This window comes from Dryobates pubescens, chromosome 13, assembly GCF_014839835.1.
Source record: "Dryobates pubescens isolate bDryPub1 chromosome 13, bDryPub1.pri, whole genome shotgun sequence".
NCBI lineage: Eukaryota > Metazoa > Chordata > Aves > Piciformes > Picidae > Dryobates > Dryobates pubescens.
Window position 1 is genome coordinate 8,500,935 of NC_071624.1, and position 27,761 is coordinate 8,528,695.

General features: G+C 46.2%; 1 protein-coding gene across 3 annotated transcripts; it reads left to right on the forward strand.

The window, feature by feature from the left end:
• Positions 1–366: 366 nt before the first annotated feature.
• On the forward strand, positions 367–27,761 carry UBXN7 (UBX domain protein 7). Of its 3 annotated transcripts, none has more exons than XM_054166870.1 (11): positions 367–472; positions 4,095–4,242; positions 6,258–6,325; positions 10,044–10,109; positions 13,543–13,655; positions 21,298–21,444; positions 22,475–22,565; positions 23,688–23,815; positions 24,799–25,192; positions 25,869–25,948; positions 27,006–27,761. In XM_054166870.1, the coding sequence occupies exons 1-11, from the start codon at positions 400–402 to the stop codon at positions 27,165–27,167; spliced, it is 1,470 nt and encodes a 489-aa protein (XP_054022845.1). In that variant the 5' UTR covers positions 367–399; the 3' UTR covers positions 27,168–27,761. The 3 variants fall into 3 exon arrangements, with proteins under 3 accessions (XP_054022845.1, XP_054022846.1, XP_054022847.1); XM_054166871.1 differs by having other exon boundaries at positions 24,886–25,192; XM_054166872.1 differs by lacking the exon at positions 367–472 and adding an exon at positions 5,235–5,348 and having other exon boundaries at positions 4,168–4,242.

The following is a 27,761-nucleotide window of genomic DNA, read 5'->3' on the forward strand; positions in this document are numbered from 1 at the left end:
TACCTCTACCAAGTCTGCTATTAAAACCATGACCTCCTCTGGCACCGAGGCCAGACTGACAGGTCTGTAGATCCGTCTATGCTCCTTCGGGCCCTTCTGGTAGATGGGCCAGTTCCCAGTCAGCTGAGACCTTCCCCGGTTAGCCAGGACGACAGGGAAATGGTGGAAGGGGGCTTGGTCAACGCAGTAGCGCTTGCCCGCCGCCTGGCATTTGAAGCAGGGGCGGCCGCGAACCAGGCCGCGTCGCCGAGGCGGATCCTGCCCCGCCCTACCCTGCTCCGCTCCGCCCCGGCGCGGCGGCGCCTGCTGGCGGCGGGCAGAGGAGGGCGCGGGCGGGCGCGGCGCCTGCGCGGAGCGGGCGGGCTGGCGGCGCGCGTGGTGCTGTGCGGCGGCGGCAAGATGGCGGCGCACGGGGGCTCTGCGGCCTCCGCGGCGCTGAAGGGGTTAATCCAGCAGTTCACCGCCATCACGGGTGAGGCACACGGAAGCCGGGGCCCACCGAGCTCGTCCGAGACTGCCGCTGCCGCGTGCTTAACGGGCGGGTGCCGCCCGGCCCTTGCCGCCGCCTCGGGAGGCGGCCGACCCCGGCGGGCCGGGGGCGGGCGGAGCGGGCTGAGGCGGGAGGCCCTGCGCGGGCGGAGGCGCTGCGGCGCCGGCGGGCGGCCCGGGCTGCGCTGTCCCCGGCCCCCGGGAGGCCCCTCAGCTGCCTCCACCGCCTCCTTTGAGGCGAGAGGTGCTGGCTGTTCCCGGGCCTGTCAGCGGGCGCGCTCCGGGGCCCAGCCCGCTGCAGCGGGTGCTGCTGGAGGCCCGGCCCGGGCCCCCGCGATGCCTCTGCCGTGTAGGTCGTGGGGTTCCCCCGCCTTTAGCGGCGGCCTGGAGACGCCTCTCGGTTGGCTCCGGTCAGCCGATGCGCTCGGCGGTGCGGGTGTGTGTGTCCTCTCTCTCGGTGGTCTGCCCCGGGAACCTGCAAATAGAGCTGACGGCCAGCGAGGAGACCCGAGCCGAACCCTCAGAACGCATTAAAAAACAGTACATTAAAAAAATGTTAAACTACTGTCTAGTTACCGAGAGTTCAGTTGCTAACAAAAAGAGCGAGTCGATTTGAGATGGAAGTTCGGGGCAGGTGATAATTCCTGTTTAGCTTCGGTACTTGGAGCACTTGACCCACTTTGTGTTCAATCTGCTCCGTTGTGGTTCCGCCTTGCTTATGGTATCACATAGCAAATGCCGAAGGAGTGTTTAATAAAGCAGCTTTGGTTTTTTTTTAGTTGGTGTAAGTGAAATTGCTTTTAGATCAGCTACTCAAAGCAGCTCAGTTCCAGGTTGTATTCCAGTACTCGGGCTCGGGTGCACTCAGTCCTGAGCAGGCACGGTGGGGGTGACCCCTGAAGATGCCCAGGTACACAGGGAAAGGACTGATCACAGCTATCCTTAAAAAGGCCTTTTAGAATAAACCTTGCATATAAGAAGAACCTACAACAAGTAGGGTTTCATTGTAGTATGTGCCTGTGTGTGTGTTCTGTTTTCAGTAGTGCCTGAAAAATGAATCAGAACAGGCTCTTCCTGACAGCTCTTTTTGTGCTCGTGCTTAGGTTTATGCTATACACAACAGCAGCCCTCTTACGCTCTCAAAAAGGAAAGGGAAAGAAAAAGGCAAATATAAACTGCTGGACTTTGCCCATCTACTGTTAAAGTAATGGATGATGAAAGAGGTTTGAGGTTTTGTGCTTCCATTTTAATTAAGGTTGTATCTAGAAGTGTGTTGTGATAGAGCTTATCCTGCCTGTGCTGCCGTGATGTGACAGGTGGTCAGAAGCACACACCCTCGGTGGTTAGTGTTAGCAGCTCATAAGTGTACCAAACCACTCCTGTCTCTGAGGAAAATAATGATTAAATGATGTATAGCAATTTGGTTCTGCTAGAGGTGACAGTGAAGAATGAGGAGAAATAGTCCTTGATGTATTTCTTTTGTCCACATACGCAGAACTGTCTTTGGTGCTCTCATTCAGAAAAGTATTGTTAAGAGAATGTAGCTCCTGTGCATCTTTACCAATTAAACGATGGGATCCCTTTGGAATTTGATTTGAGACTTAACGAGTATTTAGTATTTTCTGGTTGCCATTGCAAGCATCCAAAACATTGATATGATGGCCTTCCAGTGTCTGAAGGGGGCCTACAAGAAGGCTGGGGAGGGACGTCTCAGGATATCAGGTAGTGATAGGACTAGGGGGAATGGAATGAAGCTGGAGGGGGGGAGATTCATACTGAATGTGAGGAGGAAGCTCTTCACCATGAGAGTGGTGAAGCCCTGGAATGGGTTGTCCAGGGAGGTGGTTGAGGCCCCATCCCTGGAGGTGTTTAAGCCCAGGCTGGATGAGGCTCTGGCAGTGTGGGGTGTCCCTGCCCATGGCAGGGGGGTTGGAACTAGATGATCCTTGTGGTCCCTTCCAACCCTGACTGATTCTATGATACTGATACTACTGTGGCAGTTTCCTTAGGAGTGATGAAGAATCAGTACACGAGCTTTCCATGTTGGTGTCTCTTTAGACAGTGGAGGATTGAGCGTCATTTTTCTCTGAGTTGTTCTAAGTGAGTGACTGTCTGGTGAGGTTGTAGGGTGGTGTGTGTATTCCATACTGCACAAGTGTTGAGCTGAAAATGCCAAAGAGCAGTTATTGGAAGAACATGAACGTGGTGCTCTCACATTGTTCTTTTGAGGCATCACTAGTTACTGTTTTGCACTTTTCTTCATCTCAATTACGGTCTTAAAATTCAGCTGACTGCCATCTGTGATGGCAGGCTGGGGCTTTTGGAAAACCAGTTCTCTCAGTCAGTTCAGTTTGTCTGTCATTTAATGTAATGATGCAGGTTGTTTAAAACTGATTCATCTCAACAGTTTCCAAGTATATTTTCTGTTCAAACTAGAGCTCCTTGAGTCTTTTCTGGGAAATCTGAGAAACTTCCAAATGTCTTATGCCCAAACTGATGTTATCTGTGATGCTGTTGCTGGGGAAAGTGTTTTCATCCTTTTGGTGACTTGCAGTGAACCTGGTAAGAATTATTACACGCCCAAAAGCTATTCCCACACTGGTTCAGCTGCATTTTACCACTCTTCCTCTCTACCAGTCTTCCCATATGAAAATAAACTCTTTGCTAACCCACCACTTACAGAGAGGTGTTGTACAAAGCAGACATTAAAAAGGTTGGGTTCCATTGATTGGGGTGCTTCTGATGGTGGTAGAAGCTGTCTGTTGGGTTAAGAACTGTTTCATCCTGAGCAGCAAGAGTAAGACTGGATTTAGCTGTGCTTGGATGTTAGGAAGAAATTCTTCATGGACAGAGTGATTGGCCCTTGGAATGGGCTGCCCAGGGAGGTGGTGGAGTCACCATCACTGGAGGTGTTTAGGAAGAGACTGGATGGGGTGCTTGGTGCCATGGTTGAGTTGATTAGGTAGTGTTGGATGATGGGCTGGACTTGATCTCGAAGGTCTCTTCCAACCTGGTCTGGTCTAGTCTAGTCTAGTCTATTCTAATAAATGTCTAATAAATGTCACCATACAGATAACTGTGTAGACAAGTACTGCTTTCTTCCTCTTGCAATTTTTGTCTCTCTTCATATGTGGATTCAGCTTCAGCTGGTTTATTTTTGCCTTGTAGCACAGGGTTTATTTTCTTCCATCTCTCTAAATATCTATTATAAGTGGGTAACAAACTTTAGCAGCTGACTTAGCATTCTCTCTGTTAAGATCCTAAGTCAGGATTTCAAATTTTTGTGTGTGTATGCCTACTAGTGTTTGGAAATTGTACCAGGAAAAGGTCTGACCTCTTGGAAAGAAAGAAAATAATATGCTAGCCTTCCTCAGATGGCTTCCACTAAATTTTCTCTTGATGGGAGGAACAAGTCTGACTGTCCTATATGCAGGCATTCCCTCCCCAAACATACATGTATGTTCATCTTGTTTCACTCTTGTGCTTCAGAGATGAACGACAACTGATGAACAGTTATTTCTATTAATGGTTTGAGAGAGGAAACTTGCTGGTCAGCTGTTCCTAGCACTTCCAGAGGATACTTTAATTTTCCTTTGGCCTTACAGGTGCCAGTGAAAGCGTGGGAAAGCACATGCTTGAAGCATGCAACAATAATCTGGAGATGGCTGTCACCATGTTTCTGGATGGTGGAGGCATAGCAGAGGAGCCTAGCACCAGTTCTGCAGGGGTGTCTGCTGTTCGACCACATGCTGAGTATGTACCTGTGAACATGTCTGTCTACATGAATAGTCTATCTTTAGAACTGAGTAGTGTAAGGCAGGAGAAATCAGGTGGTTGTTATGTCTACCCTGCTATCAACTCACTGTAATATGTGCTGCTTTAATGGCCTTGATAAATATTGATTGTATTATTCTGGGTAGATAAGATCTTACTACGCAATTGGTATGTAGACAAACCAAAGTTAGGCTCTCTTACATGTGCTTCAGAAGCTTTCTGTAGCTTATACAGACAATTTTTTGTGAAGAGAGCTCAAGGCATTGAAGTGGGGATCTGGCAGTAAGAGATTCTTGCTTTTAAATTGCTCCAGCAATCTTGCTTTACTTTTGTTTGAGAGAGAGTGCTGTTATTTCAGTTCTTAGAAATAACAAATAAATAACCTTAGGCCTACTCATAAGGTTTTTATTGTGTTGTTTTGACCAGATTTGGCACTGATGGTGTATGCTAGTATGCAGAGTATTAAGCAACTACAAGATCTGCATCAGTGTCTCACACATCAGATACCAGTGAAGAGAAGAGCTGTTCCACTTGAGCATGGCAGAGGGTTCCTGTGCTGCTGTTGATGTGCCTGCCTAGGATAAATGGATTGTTTTGAGTGGAAGCTAATTGGCATAAGTCACATTCATTAAATGTGCTCAATTAAACCAAGCCGTGCTTTTGTCTTGACGAAAATCTTCCACTTCAAGAAGAGTGGAAGGAAAAAAAACCAAACCCAAGTAACTTGTAAAGAAAATGTGTGCCATTCATGCTTCTGAAGCACATGTATGCATTGAAGCAATGCTTTTAGTACTAACCTTTATAGTTGATGTCGAGTGCCTTCCTGCTTGAACCTTTGACAGGTAAATGAAGATAAAACTGTATCTGTAGGCGTTATAGTTCTTATTTCTAGACAACTTCTGGCACATCAGTGACTTAAGATTGAAGTTTTTATTGGAATACTTTCTGTTTTTATACTTGACACCCTCCAGGTGCTGGTCAGCTTAGTGTTACTTCTAGGAAGAGAGAACAATAAATATGCAAATGCACAATGGAGAATAACTAGCTTCACAACAGCAATCAAAGATGTGGAGGTTAATAGCAAGGTTAGTGCATCTTGCTGACATTATGAGTTACTTTTTGAACCCTCGATGGCCAAGAGCCATAAACTGCACAGTTTACGACTTTGAGGAGTCTAAGGGAAGAGGTCACTTCAGCAGTCATTCACAAGCAGGATATAGCCTTGGATTTCCTTAGGTGAGCCCATGCCCTCCTCCCTGTAGATCCATGGGCCAGGTGACCACACTGAGTAAGTGATGCTGTTTCAGAGCCCTTGTGATTTCCTCTCCTCTCCTAGTCATAGTTTCAGATTATCTCGTGGTCTCTGCAAGCCTAAGTAGTTGATACATGAGATAATGCAGCTGAGTAAGCAAACAGTTGCCTCACAAATGGGAGGAAATGGCCCTTTTGTCCATCTTCTTTACCTTCCTCTAGAAAATAGAGGGCTATTGAGTTTCAAGTGGAAGCAAAAAGTCTTCCAACAGATGATAGCTAGTAATAAGGAAGATAATTTTTTTATATATATATAGGTAATCAGGGGAGGAGGGTGGCAAGTAGATTAATCAGGAGCCTTTTGCTACATTTTAAGACACTTTTCCAAGTTCTGAGGAAGGTACTAGAAAGGAAAAAAAGTGTTTAAATAGTAGATTGGCAAAGCCTGGGATCAAGTCACTCAGGGATTTGTGTAATCTTATATCAAGACTTATAAAGGTGATCCATGCCAGATCTTAATGCAGAATGTATCCAGTGCTGCATCAGTGCCATGAGTGGGAACAGATGGTCTCCTGAGGTCCCATTTGACCCAAATCTCTTGATCTCTGTGCAATAGTACAGCAGCATCCTTAGCTGGTTCAAATTGCAGGAGTGTTTGGAGCACAGTGGGGTTTGGTTTATGTAGTAGTTGGAATGTTGTCATCTCTCTGATTTAATCTTTTTTTCTTCTTCCCCTTTGATAGGGATGAAGTACGAGCTCCAATTCCTCAAAAACAGGAAATTTTAGTAGAGCCTGAGCCCTTGTTTGGAGGTAGGCTTGTGTTCTTATCTTGTGCTTTTGTGTCGTGTGGTGGGGGGGGTTTTTTCCATTTCATTTTGTTTTGGTTTGTTTTCTTTACCTTGGGATGAACTAAGTAAGAAAAGAACTTACTGAATGTGAGAAACAAATGGTATGTATTTTCATTCTTGAAGTTTTTATTCCCTGCTGCAACTCTGCAGCTCTGTAATGTGATTACATACTTGGAATAACACCTTTGTTACTGAAAACCTCACACATCAGAAAAGCTACACTCCCAGTGGTACTAATTTGCTATCTCCTGTTTTTTGATACTTTGTGAGGCAACAACCAATTAGCTCTCAGTACACCTCTGTGTTCTGGGTGTTCAGAAGCAGGGGCTGCTGTGAGGCTGTTCAAGGTGGTGGAATTAAAGATTGAGCCTTGTCTGAGGAGTGAAAATGAAGGAGGATAATAGATCAGAAAGAAGGGCTACACTGCATGAATGCTCATTATTTTCTCCATTTCTCATTTAGGAATTTAGTTTACTCTTCAGTCTGCACCATGCAGCTAGTTTTCATGTTTGTTTTCGGCAGCTGTTTTATGACCTTTGCTTTTGGAGCTTTTCTTTGGGATACTTAACCTAAAACACTGTTCAGTACTTGGGGAAGACACTGATGTTCTGAATCTCAAAACCTCGGTCTCAAACCTCTGCTGTAGTGGTTCTTTTACATCAGCACTGGGGTGGAACTAGTGTAGCAGGACTGACTTACCTGGTGCTTTACCTCTCCTTTTGTGTAGTGTCCATGTCCCTGTGGAGATCCAAGGCTCCCTCTTTTTATGTGTGCTTCCTCTAGCCTTGTGAGGCTCTGTCCTCCTCATGCTGACCAAGCCATGTCTGTCTCTCTCTCTGGCTTTTGCCATACCCAGTGGATTGAGAGTCTTACTTTTTTTTTTTCAAGGAGGGACATGCAAGTGCTCATCTTCAAAGTGGTCTTGTACATACAGGAAATGCTGTTTTCTTTTGTTTAGTTCCTGTGCTAGAAAGGAGATGGAGGCCAAGCTTCAGGTTTGCCTTGAACCTGGTTTTCTCTTGATCCCCCCTCCCCAACATCAGAGAAGTCTTTAGCCAGGATGCACAAACTGAGAGGTGGTTCCAGAGGGAGGTGCCCTGCTGAGGGCTCTCTGAAGACAGTGCAGTTTTTCCTGTAGCCCAGCAGAGTTTGTGACAAAGATCTGTAGACTCCTACGGGTTCAAGAGTCTAAGAAGTGCAGGATTAAGATCTGATGAGCCTGATGCTTGGTCCTGTTCAGCCCACCTGTCAAACACTGATTTCAGGTGCACTGTCACTGACCACTCCACTGAGGTGATCTCTGGATCTGTGCCCCCTGACACCAGGAGGTCCACCAGTGCTAGTATGCTTACTAATGCCACTTCTGTTTGTGATATGGAACAGCCTGACAAGATAGCTGAAACTGGAGAGATGCTTCACTTGGTCTTTTCAGCTCTAACCTCAAAGCAGGGTATGTGCCTTGAGCATGTACTGGAGCAGGGTAGATTTAGGTTGGACATTAGGAGGAAGTTCTTTACCAGGGAAATGAAATACCTGCAACAGGTTGCCCAGAGAGGTGGTGGAGACCCTATCCCTGGAGACATTCAAAGTCAAATGATGTGGCCCTGAGCAACCTCATCTAGTTGAAGATGCCCCTGCTCAGTGCAGGGGGCTTGGACAAGACGACCTTTAAGAGTGCCTTACAACCCAATGCATTCTGTGATTCTTTGTGCCAGTGTCTGGTTTTAGTGGTGTCACACTGGAGTCATGTGACCTGGGTTTACTTCCAGTTGAAGAGGTGTGCCTGTTTGTGTTCTGCTAGATAGATGGATCCCATCTTGCAGTACAAAGGATATCAGAAAAACATTTCCCAGGACTGCTGTGAACATTTCAGCAGAGCTGCCAGGCTGTAGCTAAGCTTGGCAAGGGAAATGCTGTGTCTGCTGAAGTGGTCCTTCAGTTCCTCTTCTTAGCTGCAGTTGAAGTTGCTCTGAAGTTGGCTTTATTGGGTTGTGCTTGTGCCTGAGCACTTTGAGGTGGAAGAGGTGTTGCTTAATGGAGTTGGATATTACTCACCAACATGTTCCACTTCCAGGTTTACTTTCCTTTTCCCTGCCAGTCTGTCTGGGATACACTGGTTCTGATCTTTGTATGAGACAAGTGCCAGGAACAAGAACTGTGTGCCATTCATTATGCCCTTGGTGTGGCACAGGGGGAAAGATGAATGATGTTGCACACGCTGTGGACGATCTTGCACGCACTGGGAACGCCTCCAAACCCAACTTTTGGATGTACTTAGCAGCTTTGTGATCTGTGCCTAGGTTGTGCTTTCTTAGATTAAATTACATTTTTTTCCCTCCAGGATTCTGGGGTGTTTATGTTGCATTTATCTTTCTTTAATTTGTTTATTATTTATTATCTCTTGTGACAGTTGGGCTTTGAAAGTTCCAGCTGCAAATCATTCTGCTTCCAGTTAATAGTCATGCAGCTGAGTGGTTGGAATAAGCCTTGGCAGGCAATTCTGGTTTGCATTCCAATGCAGTGGTTGTGCTGTAGCGTAGGGCTTTGGTAGTACTTTCAGGTACTATTCCAGCTACCTACTTGGGTTGCTATCTGTGTCCAACTGCACATAGTCTGTTCTGAGGGTTTCCCTGCAGATCCAGTGGCAGAATGTGGCTCTTCCCAGTCTAGCCAAGAAGATGGGACAGTATCTGAATAAGAGATTAGAGAAGTGGAAAAAACATTGTGGAAAAAACAAATGTGTTTCCTACTGAAGAAAATACTCTCCACAAGGTTTCATCTCCTGAAGTTTTACAACTACTTGAAGGTCTTTGCTAAAAATCTTGATTGTAGTTGTGATGTGTTGATGCTGTGATAGCAGTGCCACTACATACTGATGGGACTTTGTGAGCCCATCATAAAGGCCTATGCTTAAACTTTTAGGTGTTGTTGACACTGTGCAGGTGACACTAAATTGGGTGGGAGTGTCAATCTGCTCAAGGACAGGAAGGCTCAGCAAAGAATTGGATCCAGAGAAGGGCAACAATGCTGGTGAAGGGTCTGGAGGACAGGTCCTGTGAGAAGCAGCTGAGTGAGCTTAGGTGATATAGTCTGGAGAAGAGCAGGATGAGCAACTCCCTACAACTCCCTGAGTAAGGTGGAGATTGGTCTCTTGTGCCTAGTATCAGGTGATAGAACAAGAGGAAATGGCCTGAAATTGTGCCAGGGGAGGTTTAGATTGGACCTGAGGAACAATTTCTTTCCTGCAGGAGTACTCAGGCATTGGAACAGGCTGCCCAGGGAGGTAGAGTCACCACCTCTGGAGATGCTCAAGAAATGTGAGCACCTGGCACTTTAGGACCTGGTTTAATGGCCATGGTGATGTTGGGTTGATGTCTGGACTCAATGACCTTAGAGGTGTTTTCCAGTCCAAACAACTCTATGATTCTGTGATACATCTTTTATTTCTGGGGTAAGCTTTCCTGGATGAAGGATGTGTTAAGAAATAGGTCTTAACCCACTACCTTTTCCCATCCTTCTGTCTTCTTTAACACTTCCGAATGACCTCACTCCTACATCATTCATGCTTTGGGTTCCTATTTTGTTTCCTCACATGTGGTGAAAAGTACTAATACATCATTTTGAAACTATACTTCTGAAATAATTCTTGCATTGATTTGGTTTTTTTTCTCCTTTCTAAGCCCCTAAAAGACGCAGACCTGCGCGCTCAATATTTGATGGCTTTCGAGATTTCCAGACAGAAACCAGTAAGTGTCTGCAGATCAGTAAGCTGGAGGTTTCATTTACTCCTCTTTTCATTTCCTTTAATGCAAGTAAGATTGAAAAATAGTTTCTCTTGTAGGCCAAGCCCTATGAGGAGAGGCTGAGGGAGCTGGGGTTGTTTACCCTGGAGGCGAGGAGGCTCAGGGGAGACCTTATTGCTCTCTACAACTACCTGAAGGGAGGTTGTAGCCAGGTGGGGGCTGGTCTCTTCTCCCAGGCAACCAGCACCAGAACAAGAGGACACAGTCTCAAACTGTGCCAGGGGAAGTTTAGGCTTGAGGTGAGGAGAAAGTTCTTCACAGAGAGAGTTGTTAGCCATTGGAATGTGCTGCCCAGGGAGGTGGTGGAGTCACCGTCCCTGGAGGTGTTCAACAAGGGACTGGAGGTGGCACTTGATGCCATAGTTTAGTAGTCATGAGGTGTTGGATGACAGGTTGGACTTGATGATCTTTGAGATCTTTTCCAACCTTGTTGATTCTATGATTCTGTGATTCTAAGTCTTCTTTAATTTGTTGGCTGTTTTTCAAATAGCTTACTGTAGAGCACATGGGCTTTTTTTCTAGTAACATTAGTAGGCTGTTCATCCATACAGTATCAGTACCATTTGCTGATGTGTCTCTTCCACATCTCTGCTACAGTTAAGGTTGTTAGTTCACACTGTTCTGGGGTGGCTGAAGGGAGAGTATGAGTAATGGACATTTGGAGCAGGTAGTGAGGATGATGAGCCAAACATTCTTGCTTCTGTTACATAAGTAAAACCTGCAGACAGTATATTCTTTCTGCTTTGGTAGGGCAGGTGTTTTCTTGATAACTCTCAAAAACCCCACTTTTTCTGCTCTAGAGGGAATTGGGAAGGGAGAAGAATTCAATAGACAGGTATAAATAAAGTTAATCCACTGAATTTTTGTTGGCTAGCCAGTGGTCATTCTGGCACTTGAGTAGCCCTAAGGCTTCTTCCTTGACTTCACATAAGGTTCTTGTGAATACCAGTTGCTTCACAGCTGAGTCAGAGCTGTTGTGCAGTTGTTACAGAAGAGTGAGTTGATTCTGCCCCTCTACACTGCTCTTCTGAGACCCCACCTGGAGTACTGTGCCCAGTTCTGGTGCCCCCCCAGCACAAGAAGTATACGGAACTGCTGGAGTGGGTCCAGAGGAGACCATGAAGATGATCAGAGGGCTAGAGCACCTCTCTTATGGGAACAGGCTGCAAGATTTAGGGCTGGATAAGAGAAGGCTCCCTGGGGACCTTCCAGTACCTGAAGGGAATTACAGGAGAGCTAGGGAGGGACTTCTTACAAGAACTTGTAGTGACAGCACAAGGGGCGATGACTTCGAGCTGGAAGAAGGGAGATTTAGACTGGAGATTAGGAAGAAATTCTTTATAGTAAGTGTGATGAGACACTGGAACAGGTTGCCTAGGGAAGTCTTGGATGCTCTCTCCCTGGCAGTGTTCAAGGCCAGGTTGGATGAGGCCTTGAGCAAGCTTGTCTCATGGCAAGTGTCCCTCTGCATGGCAGGAGGGTTGGAACTAGATGATCTTTAAGGTCCTTTCCAACGCAAACCATTCTGTGGTTTTCTGTGATGGTGTTCCAGAGGTCTAACCATGCACCACGTTCCCATGTAGATAGGTGCAGTTGGATGGATACCAAGCTGCAAAGTGACTTCTTTCCCTGGCAGCTTTGGTCAGGGTTTTGCAGTAATAAGGAACTTGTTGAGTACTGAAGTCCCTGGTAGCTCTGTAAATGAAAATACACCATGCAGAGAGTCACCATTCCCTTAATTTTTTTCTCATTATCTCCACTTGCAAGAGATGCACAGAATGTGAAATCATTGTGAGGCCTCACAATGAAACTTGATATGCAGAACTTCCTAGATCAATGTCACTGTCTGGCTGTCTCTGAAAATGCGGCCCTGACTGTGAAAGTCCAGGTTATGTCCTGGCTCTTAGGCCTGCTCCACTGGGATGCCTTTTTCTCTGTGGGATCCAGTGTCTGCTCAAAAATGGTTTGTATGCTACAGCCTCTTGACAGTTCTTGTCACTATTGGAAAGTTTTTGGTCTTGAGACAGTTACTGCCCATGTCAGCTGAGTTGGTTCCATTAGGTATGTTGTGTCACTGCATTTTTAGAGAAGCAGGTGCTGTGGTTTACCTTTATTGATGAGGTTATGTCTGTGTAAGAATTAAGTTGTGTGTTATTTGATGCTGCTCAAACATGTTTGGAGAACCTCTCCTACCAGGACAGGCTGGGAGAGTTGGGGCTATTCAGCCTGGAGAAGAGAAGGCTCCAGGGAAGTTTTATAGCAGCCTTTTGTTACCTGAAGGGTGCTACAGGAAAGCTGGGAAGGGACTTTTCACAAGGGCTTGTAGTCATAGGATGAGGGACAGTGATTTGAAACTGGAGCAGGGTAGGTTTAGGTTGGACATTAGGAGGAAGTTCTTTCTTATTCAGGCTGGATGTGAGGAGGAAGTTCTTCCCCATGAGGGTGGTGAAGCCCTGGAATGGGTTGTCCAGGGAGGTGGTTGAGGCCCCATCCCTGGAGGTGTTTAAGACCAGGCTGGATGAGGCTCTGGCCAGCCTGATCTGGTGTGGGGTGTCCCTGCCCATGGCAGGGGGGTTGGAACTAGATGATCCTTATGGTCCCTTCCAACCCTGACTGATACTATGATACAATGGGGATGACAAAATATCAGAACAGGTTGCCTGGAGATGTGGTAGAGACTCCATCCCTGGAGACATTCAAGGTCTTCATTGGGCTCTGAGCAACCTGCTCTAGTTAGAGGTGCCCCTGTTGACTACAGGGGAGTTGGACAAGACGACCTTTGAGGGTCCCTTCCAACTTGATGCATTCTATGGTTCTGTGAAAGTGTGGTACCTGGGGCTAAACAAGGCTGAAAACCTGTTCACCTGAAGGACACCGTGGTGTCTGGAGCTGATTGTGGCAAGAGCAGATACTTAGTATAACCATCCAAAGTTATTTCTCCATGTAAACTAAATCTGCTTGCTTTGTTTTTTCCCCTTTTCTGTGGGATTGCCTTACAGTCAAGAAACAAACTCCAGAACAGAAATATTCCAAGTAAAAGCATACTACAATCTAGCTCAGTTTCCCTTTTTGAAAAGTCACAGGGAACAAGTCATGGCTTTTTGTTTGGGTCATTTGTTTCCAACTACTGGCATATGACCCCCTCTGCTGATACAAATGTTTGTTAAGCTGTTTTCCAAAGCTAAACTAACTGCCCAGTGCTTGAGAAAGAGAGGACAAATGGGGTTCTTACCTTCCATAGCAGCTGATCATGTTCAGTGTGATCTAACCTTGTGATGCTAGCTGCAAAGTTTATGTGTGCGCCTACAGCCACTAATAAATCCATCTCGTGAGTATTTTGTCTAATTCAGCTTCCTTTCCTCTTGGGGCTGTGCAGTTCGGCAGGAACAGGAGCTACGAAACGGAGGAGCAGTAGATAAGAAACTCACTACCCTAGCAGACCTCTTCAGGCCTCCCATTGACCTGATGCACAAAGGCAGCTTTGAAACGGTAAGTTTAGAAGTGTTGGCGCAGTTCCTTGCATGATGGGTGTGTCCAGTGCCTCAGGCTGCTGGCCTGTATGGATCCCTTGTCAGATGATCAGAAAGTTACAAACATACATAGTGATAAGTACCTGATGCACTGCACCTGGAAGTGTTGATGGCTTACTGAAGGGCTTACCTGGCAGTGGTGGACCGTGTTGTTTATCTTTACAAGTCCTTGCGGCAAATCAAGCTTGGTGAGAGACTAGCACTCAAGGGTGGCTGGTCACAGGGGAGAAATTGCATCCCTGGAAGTGTTTTTGCAGAGCATAATGCAGAAAAAGCTGAAGGAGGATTGCCCATGAGAGGTGAGCAAGGACTTTGCAAGGGGCAATGCAGTTTGCAGCGCAGCTCTGCTAAGAAGCTCAGGTGGAATTATGGTAACACAGCCAAGTGGTTTCTGACCCCTGAGCTAGTGAAAGTAGCTGAGTGTGGCTTTGTCATGGAGGCACATCTTTATCTTCAGCAGAGGTCTTGCTCTTGCGTAAAATCGCAGTGGTTGTCTTTAGCATCTTGTAGCCATGAAAGCATTATCCAGGAGGTTGCCTGCCAAAGAAGGGGACTGTTGTTAGCTTTAAATAACTGCAGGAGTCATCTTTCCTGTCTGTGTGTGGATTTAGTCATAAGTCGTTGTTGTATGGATCAGTGACTTGAAGAATGATTAGAGAATATGACTTTTTTTTTAGTCTAGTTCTGGCTGTTTTTTAGCAGCTGCAGTTACTACTGAACTGATTATTGTTATTGTTATATAATGATTTAATGAGAATGCAAACTTCTGATCAAACGGTGCAGTACTGCTGCTAACAGTACTGGAGAGCCAACTCCATGAGATCAACAAAAATCTTACTTACACCCTTTCCACATTTGTCTCTGCTGCTGTGCACAAGTACCATAGCCCTGCTGGAGAAGTCTTGGAGAAATGGTGTGTGCCTTTATTGAGTCTCTAGCTCTCATCCTGTTGGCCTCCTCTCTCTTTCTACGCTTCCCAAATCACCTGGGACCAGTTGGCTTGTCACCAATCCCTGTATTCTGACAGTGCTCTCCATGTGTTTGACCTTGTAACAGAATTCCAGGTTTGAAAGGATGCTCACAGAGAGTAACTGTGTCTGCCTGAGTGGTTGGGTGCAGTGAAACAGTGAAGGCTTAAGTAATCAGTGCTGAAGCATCCTTGCCTTGTGATGCCTAGTTCAGGGTTTACTTCAAACAGAGTCGTGCCAGGTCCCCCAACTGATGATACCTGCTGGGCATATGGTTCAGAGCTGTTTGTGATCCCAGCAAACACATAGTTAAAGGCAGCAGTGAAGGGAATTCACATGAAAACAACCAGTGCTTCTCCAGATTGCACCCTCTGCCCCCTGCTGTGGAATTTGAGATGTGTGCTACTCTTTCCTCCTGGCTTGCTGAAAATACCTCAAGGCATCAGCAGTGCTGATTGTGGCCACAGTCAAACAGATTGTTTGCCACAGTCAGAAGTAGCTTCAGGGGATTAAATAACTGATTGATGGATTTGGTTGTCCTAAAGTCTCTGCATTTTTATTCGATCTTATTATAATAATAATAACAACAACAATAAAAACAAACACCAAGAGGCATCCAAGAAGGGTGATGGTGGGGAGGCTCTGTATGCACAGTTTGTCCTGTTCTTTACAGTGACTTGAATTTAAAGGCCTGCACTTGCTGGTACTGGTATTCACTTGTTTGTGTTCTTGTACAGTTCTTTGTCCCACGGGATATCCTGCGTTTCAAACTGATGCTTCTCAACTTCGTTGCAATAAAAATCTTCAGCTTCTTGACTTGTTGACCTTTGCCCCTTCCATTTTACCCTTTTATGACTGCAAACTCCTGGATGGCTTTAGCCCTGGACAGTGTTGGGCTTCCTGTGAATCTAGTGAGCAGAGTTTCAAAATCTGTCTCTGGCAGGCAGCTGTTAACCTTCTTCCTTCTCTGTGTATAAAAGCTATACAATAAATCAGAGATGCTTTTCACAGTCCAGAGTCTGAATCCTGTCTTTTTGATGCTTTTGTAGTTTAGTATTCATCACAGTGGAGTTCTCTTAATGGTGTGTGGTGTGTTCTAACCTCTGGAGGGGTGTGCAAGACATGCTGCTATTGGTGTGCCATCTACATTTATCACAGAATCACTAATCTTAGAGTCATTTAGGATTTATGACTTTGTTTAAACTTAGCAAGAAGGGTGGCACCTGGTCTTGCTAATATTTTTGTGTATCTTTGCTGCTTGTCTTTTGTTGCTTCTGTTTGAGTACTCCAAGGTTGATTTTTGACAGTGAGTAGATTATGTGTTCTTGGATTTTCCCCAAGGAACTTCATTTTTCTTCAATGACAGAGAAACTCTGTTAATGGTAAGGTGCAAGAAGTTGCCATTCCATTTTAACTCAGTAAGAAGGCCACCAGCATCCTGGCCTGGATCAGCAATAGTGTGACCAGCAGGAGCAGGGGAGGGATTGTTCCCTTCTGCTCAGCATTGGTGAGGCCCATTGAATAGTGGGTTCAGTTTTGAGCCCTTCGCTCCAAGGACATTGAGGTACTGGAGCACCTCCAGAGAAGGGCAACAGTGCTGGTGAAGGGTCTGGAGAACAGGTCTGGTGAGGACCAGCTGAGGGAACAGGAATTGTTTAGTCTAGAGAAGAGGAGCCTGAGGGGACACCTGCCTCTCTACAGCTCCCTGAAGGGAGGTTGGAGTAAGGTAGCTGCTGATCCCTTCTGCCTAGTAACAAGTGATAGGACAAGAGGAAATGGCATCATGCTGCATCAGGGGAGGTTTAGATTAGGCCTTAGAAGAGATGTCTTCCCTGAAAGGTTACTCAAACATTGAAACAGGCTACCCTGGGAGGTGATTTCACAGAGGCAGAGATGTGGTGCTGAGGGGCATGGTTTAACCTCAGGCTTGGTAGAGAACAGTTGGATTTGATGATCTTAAAGGTCTTTTCCAATCAAAACCATTCTGTGATTCTAATGCCAGCTTTTAAGAGTAGGTGAGAATTAACTTTCAACAAAGTGAATTTTTTAAGTGTAGAATGCCACTGATGTTTAACCTGCTGTCTGTGAAGAAGCAGTGTGCTTCACATAAGTTTATGATCACTATACTTGTAAAGTTAAGTGATTAACTAAATTACACCATAGAAACGTGGTGAAAAAGATGTGTTGGAGAAAATCTGCAAAGGCTTTCTTTTAATCATAGAATCATATAATCAATAAGGTTGGAAAAGACCTTTGAGATCATTGAGTCCAACCTATCACCCAACAGTATCTAATCAACTAAGCCATGGCACCAAGTGCCCCATCTGGTCTCTTCCTGAGCACCGCCAGGGATGGTGGCTCCATCACCTCCTGGGGCAGCCCATTCCAATGGCCAATCACTCTTTCTGTGAAGAACTTTCTCCTCACCTCAAGCCTAAACTTCCCCTGGTGCAGCTTGAGACTGTGTCCTCTTGTTCTGGTGCTGGGTGCCTGGGAGAAGAGACCAACCCCCACCTTTCAGGTAGTTGTAGAGAGCAATAAGGTCTTCTCTGAGCCTCCTCTTCTCCAGGCTAAACAACCCCAGCTTCCTCAGCCTCTCCTCATAGGGCTGTGCTCAAGGCCTCTCCCCAGCCTTGTTGCCCTTCTCTGGACACGTTCAAGAGTCTCAATATCCTCCTTAAACTGAGGCGCCCAGAACTGGACACAGTACTCAAGGTGTGGCCTAACCAGTGCTAAGTACAGGGCAGAATGACTTCCCTGCTCCTGCTGGCCACACTATTTCTGATGCAGGCCAGGATGCCATTGGCCCTCTTGGCCACCTGGGCACACTGCTGCCTCATGTTCAGCCAGCTGTCAACCAGTACCCCCCAGGTCCCTCTCTGCATGGCCGCTTTCCAGCCACTCTCTCCCCAGCCTGTAGCGCTGCATGAGGTTGTTGTGACCAAAGTGCAGCACCTGGCACTTGGGCTTGTTAAATTACATCATGTTGGACTCTGCCCATCTGCCCAGCCTGTCAAGGTCCCTATGCAGAGCCCTCCTACCGTCTAACAGATCAACACCTGCCCCAGACTTGGTGTCATCTGCAAACTTACTAATGGTGGAGTCAATCCCCTCCTGTAGATCATGAGTAAAGATACTGAATAGGATTGTTAAACATGAATGACCAGATGTAGTTTACCCAATGACGTGCAAATATTTAACTGATGGGCCAGCAAGATGCCTTTTTTTTCTCTTGTCTTTTTTTTTCCTACTAGAAAAACCTGCAGAGCCTAAAAGTCCCTAAAAGGTCTATAACTGAGTAGTGTTGTGCAGTCCTACAGCTAGGCTGTTGCCAGTTAAGGCTACACAAGGGATTTGTAGCTGTCATTTCCTGACTGCAATATTGAGTTTTCATGTGTATTAAGCTTCAGAGTTATCCCCATAGTGCAGAATCTGCTAGGAATAAGTCAGAGTATAAGAAGTATATTGCACACCAAGCATGCTGTGTGAAGAACAGCTTGGCTCTGTTCTGATCTCAAGAATTGCAGCCATTCATCGTGCATATGATGTGAGATGTGATTTAATTCGAGGGAAGGCGTGCACACCAAATTGACTTCGTTTTCCTTTCTTGTTTAGGGAGGAGATGGTGCTGCTGTGTGCAGTTCTGTGCTTAACACTCCTTAGGATTTCAGTACTCCTGTGAAGTGACTGCCAGTAATGTTGCAGTTTCAAGTCTGTCTATAGGATGAAGTTTTCACATGTTGCAGGTTAAACCTTTCCTAGCTGCTCCGTGCTTTAGGGCTGATTCTGGATTCTTGTCTCTGTAGGTGGTAAGCACAAATGGTTTGGAAGCTAATCTAGTCATTGTACTCAAATGGGGCAGCTGTCTTTTCATAAGCTGCCTCTTGACTGGCCATTTGCAGAAGTCTGGCCTGGAGATGCACCTTTGGTAGGGGAAGGGGTACTTGATGAAAGGTTGTCTGCCATGGCCTAGGCAAGAAGCTGAATGTAGCACAGATAGGGATATTTCTTGTTAGATGGTTTCATGCTCTGATCTTGTCACCTGTTCTCTTCCAAACTGAGTCATGCTTGATGAGCAGATGTGCAGAAAGAAGGTCACAAGATGCTGGTTCCACTTCCTCACTTCTCCCTGCTGATACAGAGGAGTAGTCCATTTCAAGGAAGCTGAGGAAGGAGGAGCCCCCACAACATTTTCAGGAAAGCCAAATGAGAGGAGAATATGTTTTTTCAATAGTGCAAGTGACAGAAGTTGTCCAGTGAAAGTGTAAACCATGACTATTCCCAAGGGAAGCAGTGGATTCACTTACATTGGACAGTTTTAAGACTTGGCTTGGCAGAGTGCTGGGCCATCTCATTTCAACTACACCATCACCTAGAAAGATTGGATGAGATGATCCTTGGGGTCCCTTCCAACCTGGCATTCTGTGATTCTTCCACATGTTGTCTAAGCAGGTAGCCTGTTTGTTGCACTGAGTTGTAGTAATGAAAAATGTGAAAGGGTAAAGCTCAGAAGAGACTGAATGTGTTTGGGTTTTGCATCTAGCCCCTTCTATCTGAGGTCTTCTGTCGCTGAAAGTTCCTGCTCTGCTGATTGCTGAAAGCTTGAATTAAGATGCTTGCAGTTGTTGCTCCTACTTCCATGTGTGCTGTTTGAGTGCCTGGTGCTGGCCTTTACACCTCTGAGGATGAGGAGAAATGGGGGACAGCTGGAAACTCAATCTAAAGCCATCAGACATAGGTTGCAGGATATGCAAGCCAGCACTTGAGCCTTCCTTTGTTCTTTTATCACCAAAATGACCCACCGGTATACTCTCCAAAATAACAGTGTTTGTTCCCACCATACTCTTCTCCTTTCACCCACCACCACCCCCTCCCTCAGAAAAGCCCCAGGGGCTGTGTAAGAGCACAGTTGTGTGTGTAGCAATTTAACTGTGTCCTTTTGAACGTTAAATGTGAAGCCTGTTGTTGGAGGAAGGTAAAAGTAGCTTCAGAAGCCATGCCTGCTTTAGAGGCTCCTTTTCACAGACGTTTGTGTGCAGAATTCCCTGCTTGCATCCTTTTGAGAGCCTTACCTAGATGGAGGAGAGGTCGAGCTAGGCTTTCACTAATGATGAAAATACAAATGCTCAGAATAAGTGAGGTGCACTTTCCAGCTTTCTAGTTACATAGTTTGGAGTTTGCTCTTTTAATCCACTAGAATACACAGGAGCAGGGCAGTGGAATTGACTCAAATAACATAAGGATTTTTGTTCCCTTTAAACTCTAGACCTTGCCTTAAACTGATTTCCTAGAATTAGTTCTCAAAATCCCCAGTTAGCTCAAAACAAGTCTTTCAAGTGAAAGCATGGTGACTGTCTTCAAGACCATTGTCAGTTGCTGAGGTGTCACCTGCCCCACTTGTCTCTCTTGGTGACCACACACTGGATCCTGACACTAATATTAGTGGTAAGTAGTTAGCGTGAGGTCTCTTGTGAGAACAGGAGGACTGCCCCATGCTTCTGCATCAATTTTGTTGCCTTGGAGTAAAATAAAAATTGGCTCTGCAGGTCACCTGACCATGCAGATTAATTTTGTAGAGCGAGATTCTCTGCTAAGTGTGTGGGGTTCATGTGTCTAGCACGTTGGATAGCCTGACTGTTCGAAAGTGCACTGGCTAAAATCTGTTTTAATAGTAAAACCTATGGTTTTGGGGAACAAAATACTGCCCAGAACAGCAAAATCTTGCATAACACCCTCATTCCTTGAATTTGCTGTTGAGTGCATTACCAGCAGGATGGTGAACACAGCTATAAATAAATGAAGTCTTCCTTTTTCAAAAGGAAAGGGAGTTCATATGCTAGTTCCAGTCTTTCCAGGTGGTAAGAGCATTCCTGCTGTTGATATAGCCCTCTTTTTTTCAACAGGTATGACAGTTCAGCGATCAGAATTACATTCTTGATCCAAACTCCTACCATTAACTTGCAACCAAGCAATCAGACAATGCCAGCTTTGTGACTCAAACCAGTAAGATTTCTTCCTGCGCCTTCTTGTCTTCCTCCCCACTTGCAGTCTGGATAAGGAGCATCAAACAAACCAAACAAACAAACAAACAAGGATGCCTGGTGCAACAGTTGCACAGTAATAGAGTAACTCAAAACCTGGAGAGAAAAAAAGAAAACATGCAGAGAGGGGGTCCTGTTGAGTTGATGCAAGTCCTCTGTCAATTATGCAACCTACTTAAATAGAAGATGGTCCACAGGTTTCTCTTTAGAATGGGCAGCTCTTTCCTCTGTTGTCAGATCGGTGTGGTTGACTGCACTCTTGTCTGAACAAAAACTTTATTCAACGTTCCCATGTCCCACTCCCCCCCCACCAAGTTGCTTTTCCCACTCTGTGCTTGGCTTGTTGAAATCCAGCAGCTCTGTTCATCGATGTGACTCTGTAATTCAACCAGTCTCATGTAAAGCAGGGTCTTTCAGCCCTGCCTTCTGTTCTGTAGATGCATTTTCACTAGCGCTCTTCATCTTTCTCACTGTGAAGGGGTTTTTTGGTGAAAAACCTGACAGTGTTAGAAACCATCACTGATCATATGCTGGCATTGGTCATGGCTGGCTCTTCTGTTTTACCTAAAGGAGCTTTTCTGTCTGCTTACAGGCCAAGGAGTGTGGTCAGATGCAGAACAAGTGGCTCATGATAAACATTCAGAACGTGCAAGATTTCGCCTGTCAGTGTCTGAACCGGGATGTCTGGAGCAATGAGGCTGTGAAGAACATAATAAGGGAACATTTCATTTTCTGGCAGGTGAGAGATTGAATGGAGCTGGGTGGGTTACTTGGTGTCCTAGTAGGTGGGGCAGTGGGAAAAACAGATTTCTTTGAGTGACATGGCACCGCTGCAGTTCTCCTGGTGAACCTGCAGAAAAGGTGCAGTAGTTACAGAGGTGTAGATAAGTTTTTGGATGTAAGTGTAGTTCATTGGTAGGTATTTGAATACATAAACTGCCTTTCTTTTCTGTATTTGAGACAAGAAGGCAAATTGTATCCTGGGCTGCATCAATAGGAGTGTGGCCAGCAGGTCAAGAGAGGTGATTCTGCCCCTTTACTCTGCTCTTCTGAGACCCCACCTCAAATGCTGCAGCCAGTTCTGGTGACCTCATCATAAGAAGGACTCTGAGCTGTTGGAGCAAATCTACAGGAGGGCCACAAAGATAATTCAAAGACTGGAATGCCTCTGCTATGAGGATTGGCTGAGGGAGCTGGGGTTGTTCATCCTAGAGAGAAGACGACTCTGCAGGGACATTATAGCTGCCTTCCAATACCTGAAGGGAGCCTACAGGAAGGCTGGAGAGAGACTGTTCATAAGGCTTTCTAGAAGTAGGACAAGGAGGAATGATTTTAAGCTGAGGGAGAGAGTAGCTTTAGACTGGATCTTAGGAAGAAGCTCTTCAGTATGAGAGTGGTGAGACTCTGGAACAGGCTGCCTGAGGAGGTTGTGGATTCCTCTTCCCTGGGAGTGTTCAAGCTCAGGTTGGATGAGGCCTTGAGCAGATGAGCCTGAGTCTAGTTGAGAGGCATCCCTGCCTATGCCCATGGAGGTTGAAGTCAATGATCTCTAAGGTCCCTTCCAACTGAAGCCATTCTATGATCCTATGATTACCACATAGCTTCTAGTATGTGGCGAGTGAGCGTATTGTCAGCTTGTCAGAGTCTCTGAGAACTCTACATACTGTTGGTGTGTGTAACATAAAGCTGAGAAACACCTTGTACCTTTTCAAAGTACTCTTGTGTTCCCTTTCCACCCAGTAACTGGCTTCCAACATGGTGCTTTGCAGGTATACCATGACAGTGAGGAAGGTCAGAGGTATATACAGTTCTATAAATTAGCAGACTTCCCTTATGTCTCCATCCTGGATCCCAGGACAGGTAAGTTAAGTGATGCTTGCTTGTAGTTTGCATATCCTGTGAGAAGGACTGGCCCAGTGGTAGGTTGTGCCATCTCACCACATGGTGTGGCTCAGTTGGTAGCACAGAAGACCTTCAATGGGGAAGGTCGTGAGTTCAAGCCTGCAGTGGGCACTAGTGTCCTCCCTACTCTAGTCATGAGGTCTGTGGTGACAGGTTGGACTCGATGATCTTTGAGGTCTCTTCCAACCTTAGCGATACTGAATACTGAATACTGAATCTGTCTCAGCATGTCTGTGTTCAGCTGAAGAATCTCAGTCACGTTGTTTTGTTTTCTGAGAGGCTGTGTTGTTCCTGAAGAAGCAAAGCAGGATGTTTTAGAGGAGCTAAGGGAGTAAAACTCCCAAGGCTTGCTGAAATGTTGTGTATTTGGTTATTGTGCTTGGCCCAGGTGAGCAAGTACTTTGCTTAATTAGAATAGTACCACCAGGTGGTAAAACTGAATTGTGTGTCCTTTCAAAAGCTGCTTGAAGTCATGTGATGAATAAACTACAATGTTTGTAAGCACTGCATAAGTCTAATTCCTGCTCCTTGCATATTAGATTTCATCCTGACTTTTAAATGCCATTTTGGCACATCAGGTGGGGCTTTCTTTTTGTTTGTACAGAGGCCTTGCCATGGAGGCTGCTTCCTAGCACTGGGAAGTGAGTTGCAAGGCCAGCAAGGAGAGTGGGGGGGTGGTTGTTTGGCTTGTGAAGCAGCAGTAGCACCTCTGGAGTGAAGGATCCTTTGTGTTTCAAGGACGTCCCAATTTGTAACTTGGACATACGAGAGAGCAGGGCAGAAGGAAACCCTTTAATGCTTCCCTAAATAGCCTCAGCTGTCTGGGGGAAACAGCTCACTCTGACAGTTACCTGGTGTTCTGTGCACACATTGCCATAGACAAAAGAAAGGAAGGGGGGAAACAAACATGGTCTGTATAGTCTGTCCATGATCAAAACCTTTTCAAGGGAGTGGAAGGATGAAGCTTTATCATGATCAAGTGGCAGTCTGTAGGAAGCTCTTGCAGAGCTGCAGTGCGCTGCTGTGTCTGAGCTGCATGTTTTTGCTGAAATTGCTTCATGACACCTTTTCCTTCCCTAGGCCAGAAACTAGTGGAGTGGCACCAGCTGGATGTGACTTCCTTCTTAGACCAAGTGACTGGGTTCCTGAGTGAGCATGGACAGCTGGATGGTCATTCTACCAGCCCTCCCCAGAAATGCTCTCGTTCAGTAAGTATGAGGTGCTCTAGGAGGACTGGAGAAACCTGCAGGAACGTGTTGGCTTGGCTTTGTGGATACTGATTTTCCCATCCAGTGGTATAAACAGACATAATGAGTTACTGCAAGAGCATGCGAAAATGGGATGTGCCAGGGAGTGCCTTCTCCCATAGTAACTATTTCTGCTGTGCAGCTTGTGCTTCAAGCATTTCTTTTGGTTTTAGCAGTCTCAGAATTCTGCTTGAAAGGAAAATATATTTGCCACCAGTATGCCCTTGTGGCCAAGAAGGCAAATGGTCTCCTGGGGTGCATTAAGAAGAGTGTGGCCAGCAGCTTGAGGGAGGTTCTCCTCTCCCTCTCCTCTGCATTGGTGAGGCCCCACCTGAAGTACTGTTTCCAGTTCTGGGCTCTCCAGTTCAAGAGACACAGGGAACTATTGGACAGAGTCCAGTGGAGACTGGAGCATCTCTGTGAGGAGGAAAGGCTGAGAGAGCTGGCACTGTTTAGCCTGGAGAAGAGCAGTCTGAGAAGGGATCTTCTCAGTGCTGATAACTAGCTGAAGGGTGAGGGGCAAGAGGATGGGGCTGGACTCTTTTCAGTGACGCTCAGTGACGGGACAAGGGGCAGCAGGCACAAACTGGAACCCAGGAAGTTTCACTTGAATGTAAAGAAAAGTTATTTGCTGTGAGGGTGCTGCAGAGTCTGCTTCTCTGGGGGTTTTCAAAACCTGCCTGGACATTGTAATCCTGAGCAACCTGCTTTGTGTGACCCTGCTTTAGCAAGGGGGGTTGGACTGGAGGTCCTTTCTACCCCCCCACCATCCTGTACTGCTCCACATGAACCTCAAAGGAGCAGTAGCCAGTGTGACTTGCTTTCTGTGCTGTTCGTCTTGACAGTTTCCAGTAGCTTCTCTTTGGAAGACCGATGTCCTCTTCCTGTTCAGCAGGTAGTTAAAAGCAGATCTTACCTATTTGTGTTACCTCTGTGTTCCACAGGAGAGCCTGATTGATGCCAGCGAGGACAGCCAGCTGGAAGCTGCTATCAGAGCCTCCTTACAGGAGACGCACTTTGATTCCTCGCAGGCCAAGCAGGAGAGCCGGTCGGACGAGGAGTCCGAGTCGGAGCTGTTCTCCGGGAGCGAGGAGTTCATCTCGGTTTGTGGGTCAGAGGAGGAGGAAGAATCAGAGAATCCTGCCAAGCTGAGGAAGTCTCCACACAAAGACTTGGGGCATAAGAAAGAGGAGAGCCGGAGGCCTCAGCCTGAGCCCCCTGCAAGGACTGACCCCGGGACAACATCAAATCACAGAGCACTGCCCTGCATTGACGCAGGGGCACTGGAGGAGTCAGCTGAGAAGCCTGAAAGTACGTTTCAAGGCCTGGATGTGAATGGTAAGTTGACCTGTGCTTTGTTTTGTTCAGTTTTAAACCTTTACACCCTGACAAACACGGCTTTGTCCCTTGTTTTGAGGAGCTAAATCTGTTTCTCTGTCTTACTCTCCCTTGACACGAGATGTTTGAGTGGTTCACCTTCCAGCAGCACGGCTTTGGCAACGTGCTGCCACAAGATGCAGAGTCCTGTTAGTCACTGAGCTTAAGTTTCCTAGTTTGGGACCTTGTCCACAAATACAATACAGATTGGTGTCATGACAGGACTTCTACTCATGGTAGAGAGAAATGAAATAACTTCAGCCCCACCTCACACTGATTTAAATTGGCTGCCCTGACTGGCTAGGCTGAGCTCTAGCAGTGCAGCTTTGGCTAACTCAAATCCTGGAGCCTCTGTTCCTTCCATGGTGCCTGAACTGGGATGCAGCAGAGCGAGATGGTCTCCCAGGCAGAGGTCCTTTTCTCTGAGAGTGCTGACAGCTTACAGTCACTACTACTAACTCTTGAAAGAGTCCTGAGTTTGATGTATGTGTTTTAAACATGTGGTAGAAGTATATCTTCATAGATTGGAACTTTGCCTCCAGTCTGTAACTCTGCTGTGCTGTGCCAGGTGAAAGCTACAGAAGAGCTCTGTTCAGCCTGCCTTCTTGTTAACCTGTAGTAACTTCCTTTATGCTAGGACCAAAGGCACAGCTGATGCTAAGGTATCCGGATGGAAAGAGGGAACAAATTTCACTGCCTGAACAAGCTAAACTTCTGGTGAGTGGAGTTAACAGAGAGCCTTGCTCGAGTACAGGATAGCTGAAGCTAGAGAATTTATTTTGCTGGGGTGATGCTATTGGAATTGGATCTACTCTGGGGAGTACTTGCACTGTCATTCTGTTGTTTCTTCTGTCTCATTCCTCTCTTCCCATCAACAGGCTCCACTGGCTATGTTTCTATTGCTGCTTAGGTTGTGTGTGCACTCCACTGACTCCCTTAGTCTAAAAACTATTGGTTTCCTTTCTAAAATACCTCAAAATGGAGATGATCAGAGGGCTGGAGCACCTCCCTTATGGGGACAGGCTGAGAGGGTTGGGACTGTTCAGCCTGGAGAAGGCTCCAGGGAGACCTTAGAGCAGTCTTCCAGTACCTGAAGGGGGTTAGAGGAGAGATGCAGAGGGACTTTTTACAAGGGCTTGTAGTGACAGGACAAGGGGGAATGGCTTTGAGCTGGAAGAGGAGAGATTTAGGCTGGAGATTAAGAAATTCTTTACAGTGAGGGTGGTGAGACACTGGAACAGGTTGTCCAGTTGTGGATGCTGCTCCCTAGGTGTTTTCAAGGCCGGGCTGGATAGGACCTTGAGCAGCCTGGTCTAGTGGGAGGTGTCAGGATGATCTTTAAGCCATCTTCTTGAAGGTAGGGGAAAAGAATAAAGCATTATAAGTATTGCATTCATTTTTTGTCAGTGCTGCCTCACAAAAATCCTTCTTTTTGGTGCCTTTTGGGTGTAGTGTCAGGGTGAGGGGGCTTCTATTTTGGGGCACTTAAAGGATGTTTTTCAGTATTTTTTCCACATCTTACTTTACTGTGGCTTGAAGGTGTGATGTGGAATTCAGCTTGCTGCAGTTATTGTGCTGCTATTAGGTATGTCTTCCTTCCGTTCAAAGAATCAGGCAAGGCATCACTTGGTAGTTAGCTGTTAGGGTTATTCATAAACCATGACTACTATGATTATTTGTCTGGGGCCACATTAGAGGAATTTAGGATTCCTTTTTACATTCTTTTGTGTTGTTCTGAATCCTGTGCCACTTCTTTTTCTTCCTTTCTCTCCAGGCTCTTGTGAAACATGTCCAGTCAAAAGGATACCCCAACGAACGCTTTGAACTTCTCACCAACTTCCCTCGAAGGAAACTCTCCCACCTGGACTATGAGATCACGTTACAGGAAGCAGGCCTGTGTCCTCAAGAGACTGTCTTTGTGCAGGAAAGGAATTAGCACTGTGGGCTGAGTTCTCCCAGCCTTCCTCCCCTTTCTTCTTTGCCTGGGACACCAACTCATTAAAAATGCAGTTGAGGGTCATAGGATTGCAGTACTGAAATCAGGCAGGCAGCTAGCCCTTCTCTCTCTCTTCTTCCCTTCTGCTCTAGTGACCAAATGAGAGTGTTCAGAGTTCTATTTTCTTCCTCAGCTTGGGCTCTGGAATTCCCTGGAGCACTGCTGTTGCATGGTGCTCCTACAGAGCACTGGGAAGAACATCTTTCCTTTGTTTTCTTGGCATAAAGTCACACAGTGATCTGTGCACCCAGTATGCTGGGGCTTGGAGTGGCCATAATACACATACCCTTCTCACTGCTCTTCTGAAATCTGGTTTCTTTAATTTATTTTTAAATACTGTGTGATAAGGCACTGAGTCATCTCTCTGTAAGGGGAGAACAGAATCTTCAGTACAGTCTTTCTGGTGTTTTGATTCTCTACATGAAAGGTCTCCATTAACTTTAACAACCTCCTTCTACTTTAAAATCTTCTGGATGGCATGCATGCTTTTGTCCTGGTGAAATGCTGCCAGTGGGCATAGTGAAAAACCCAACC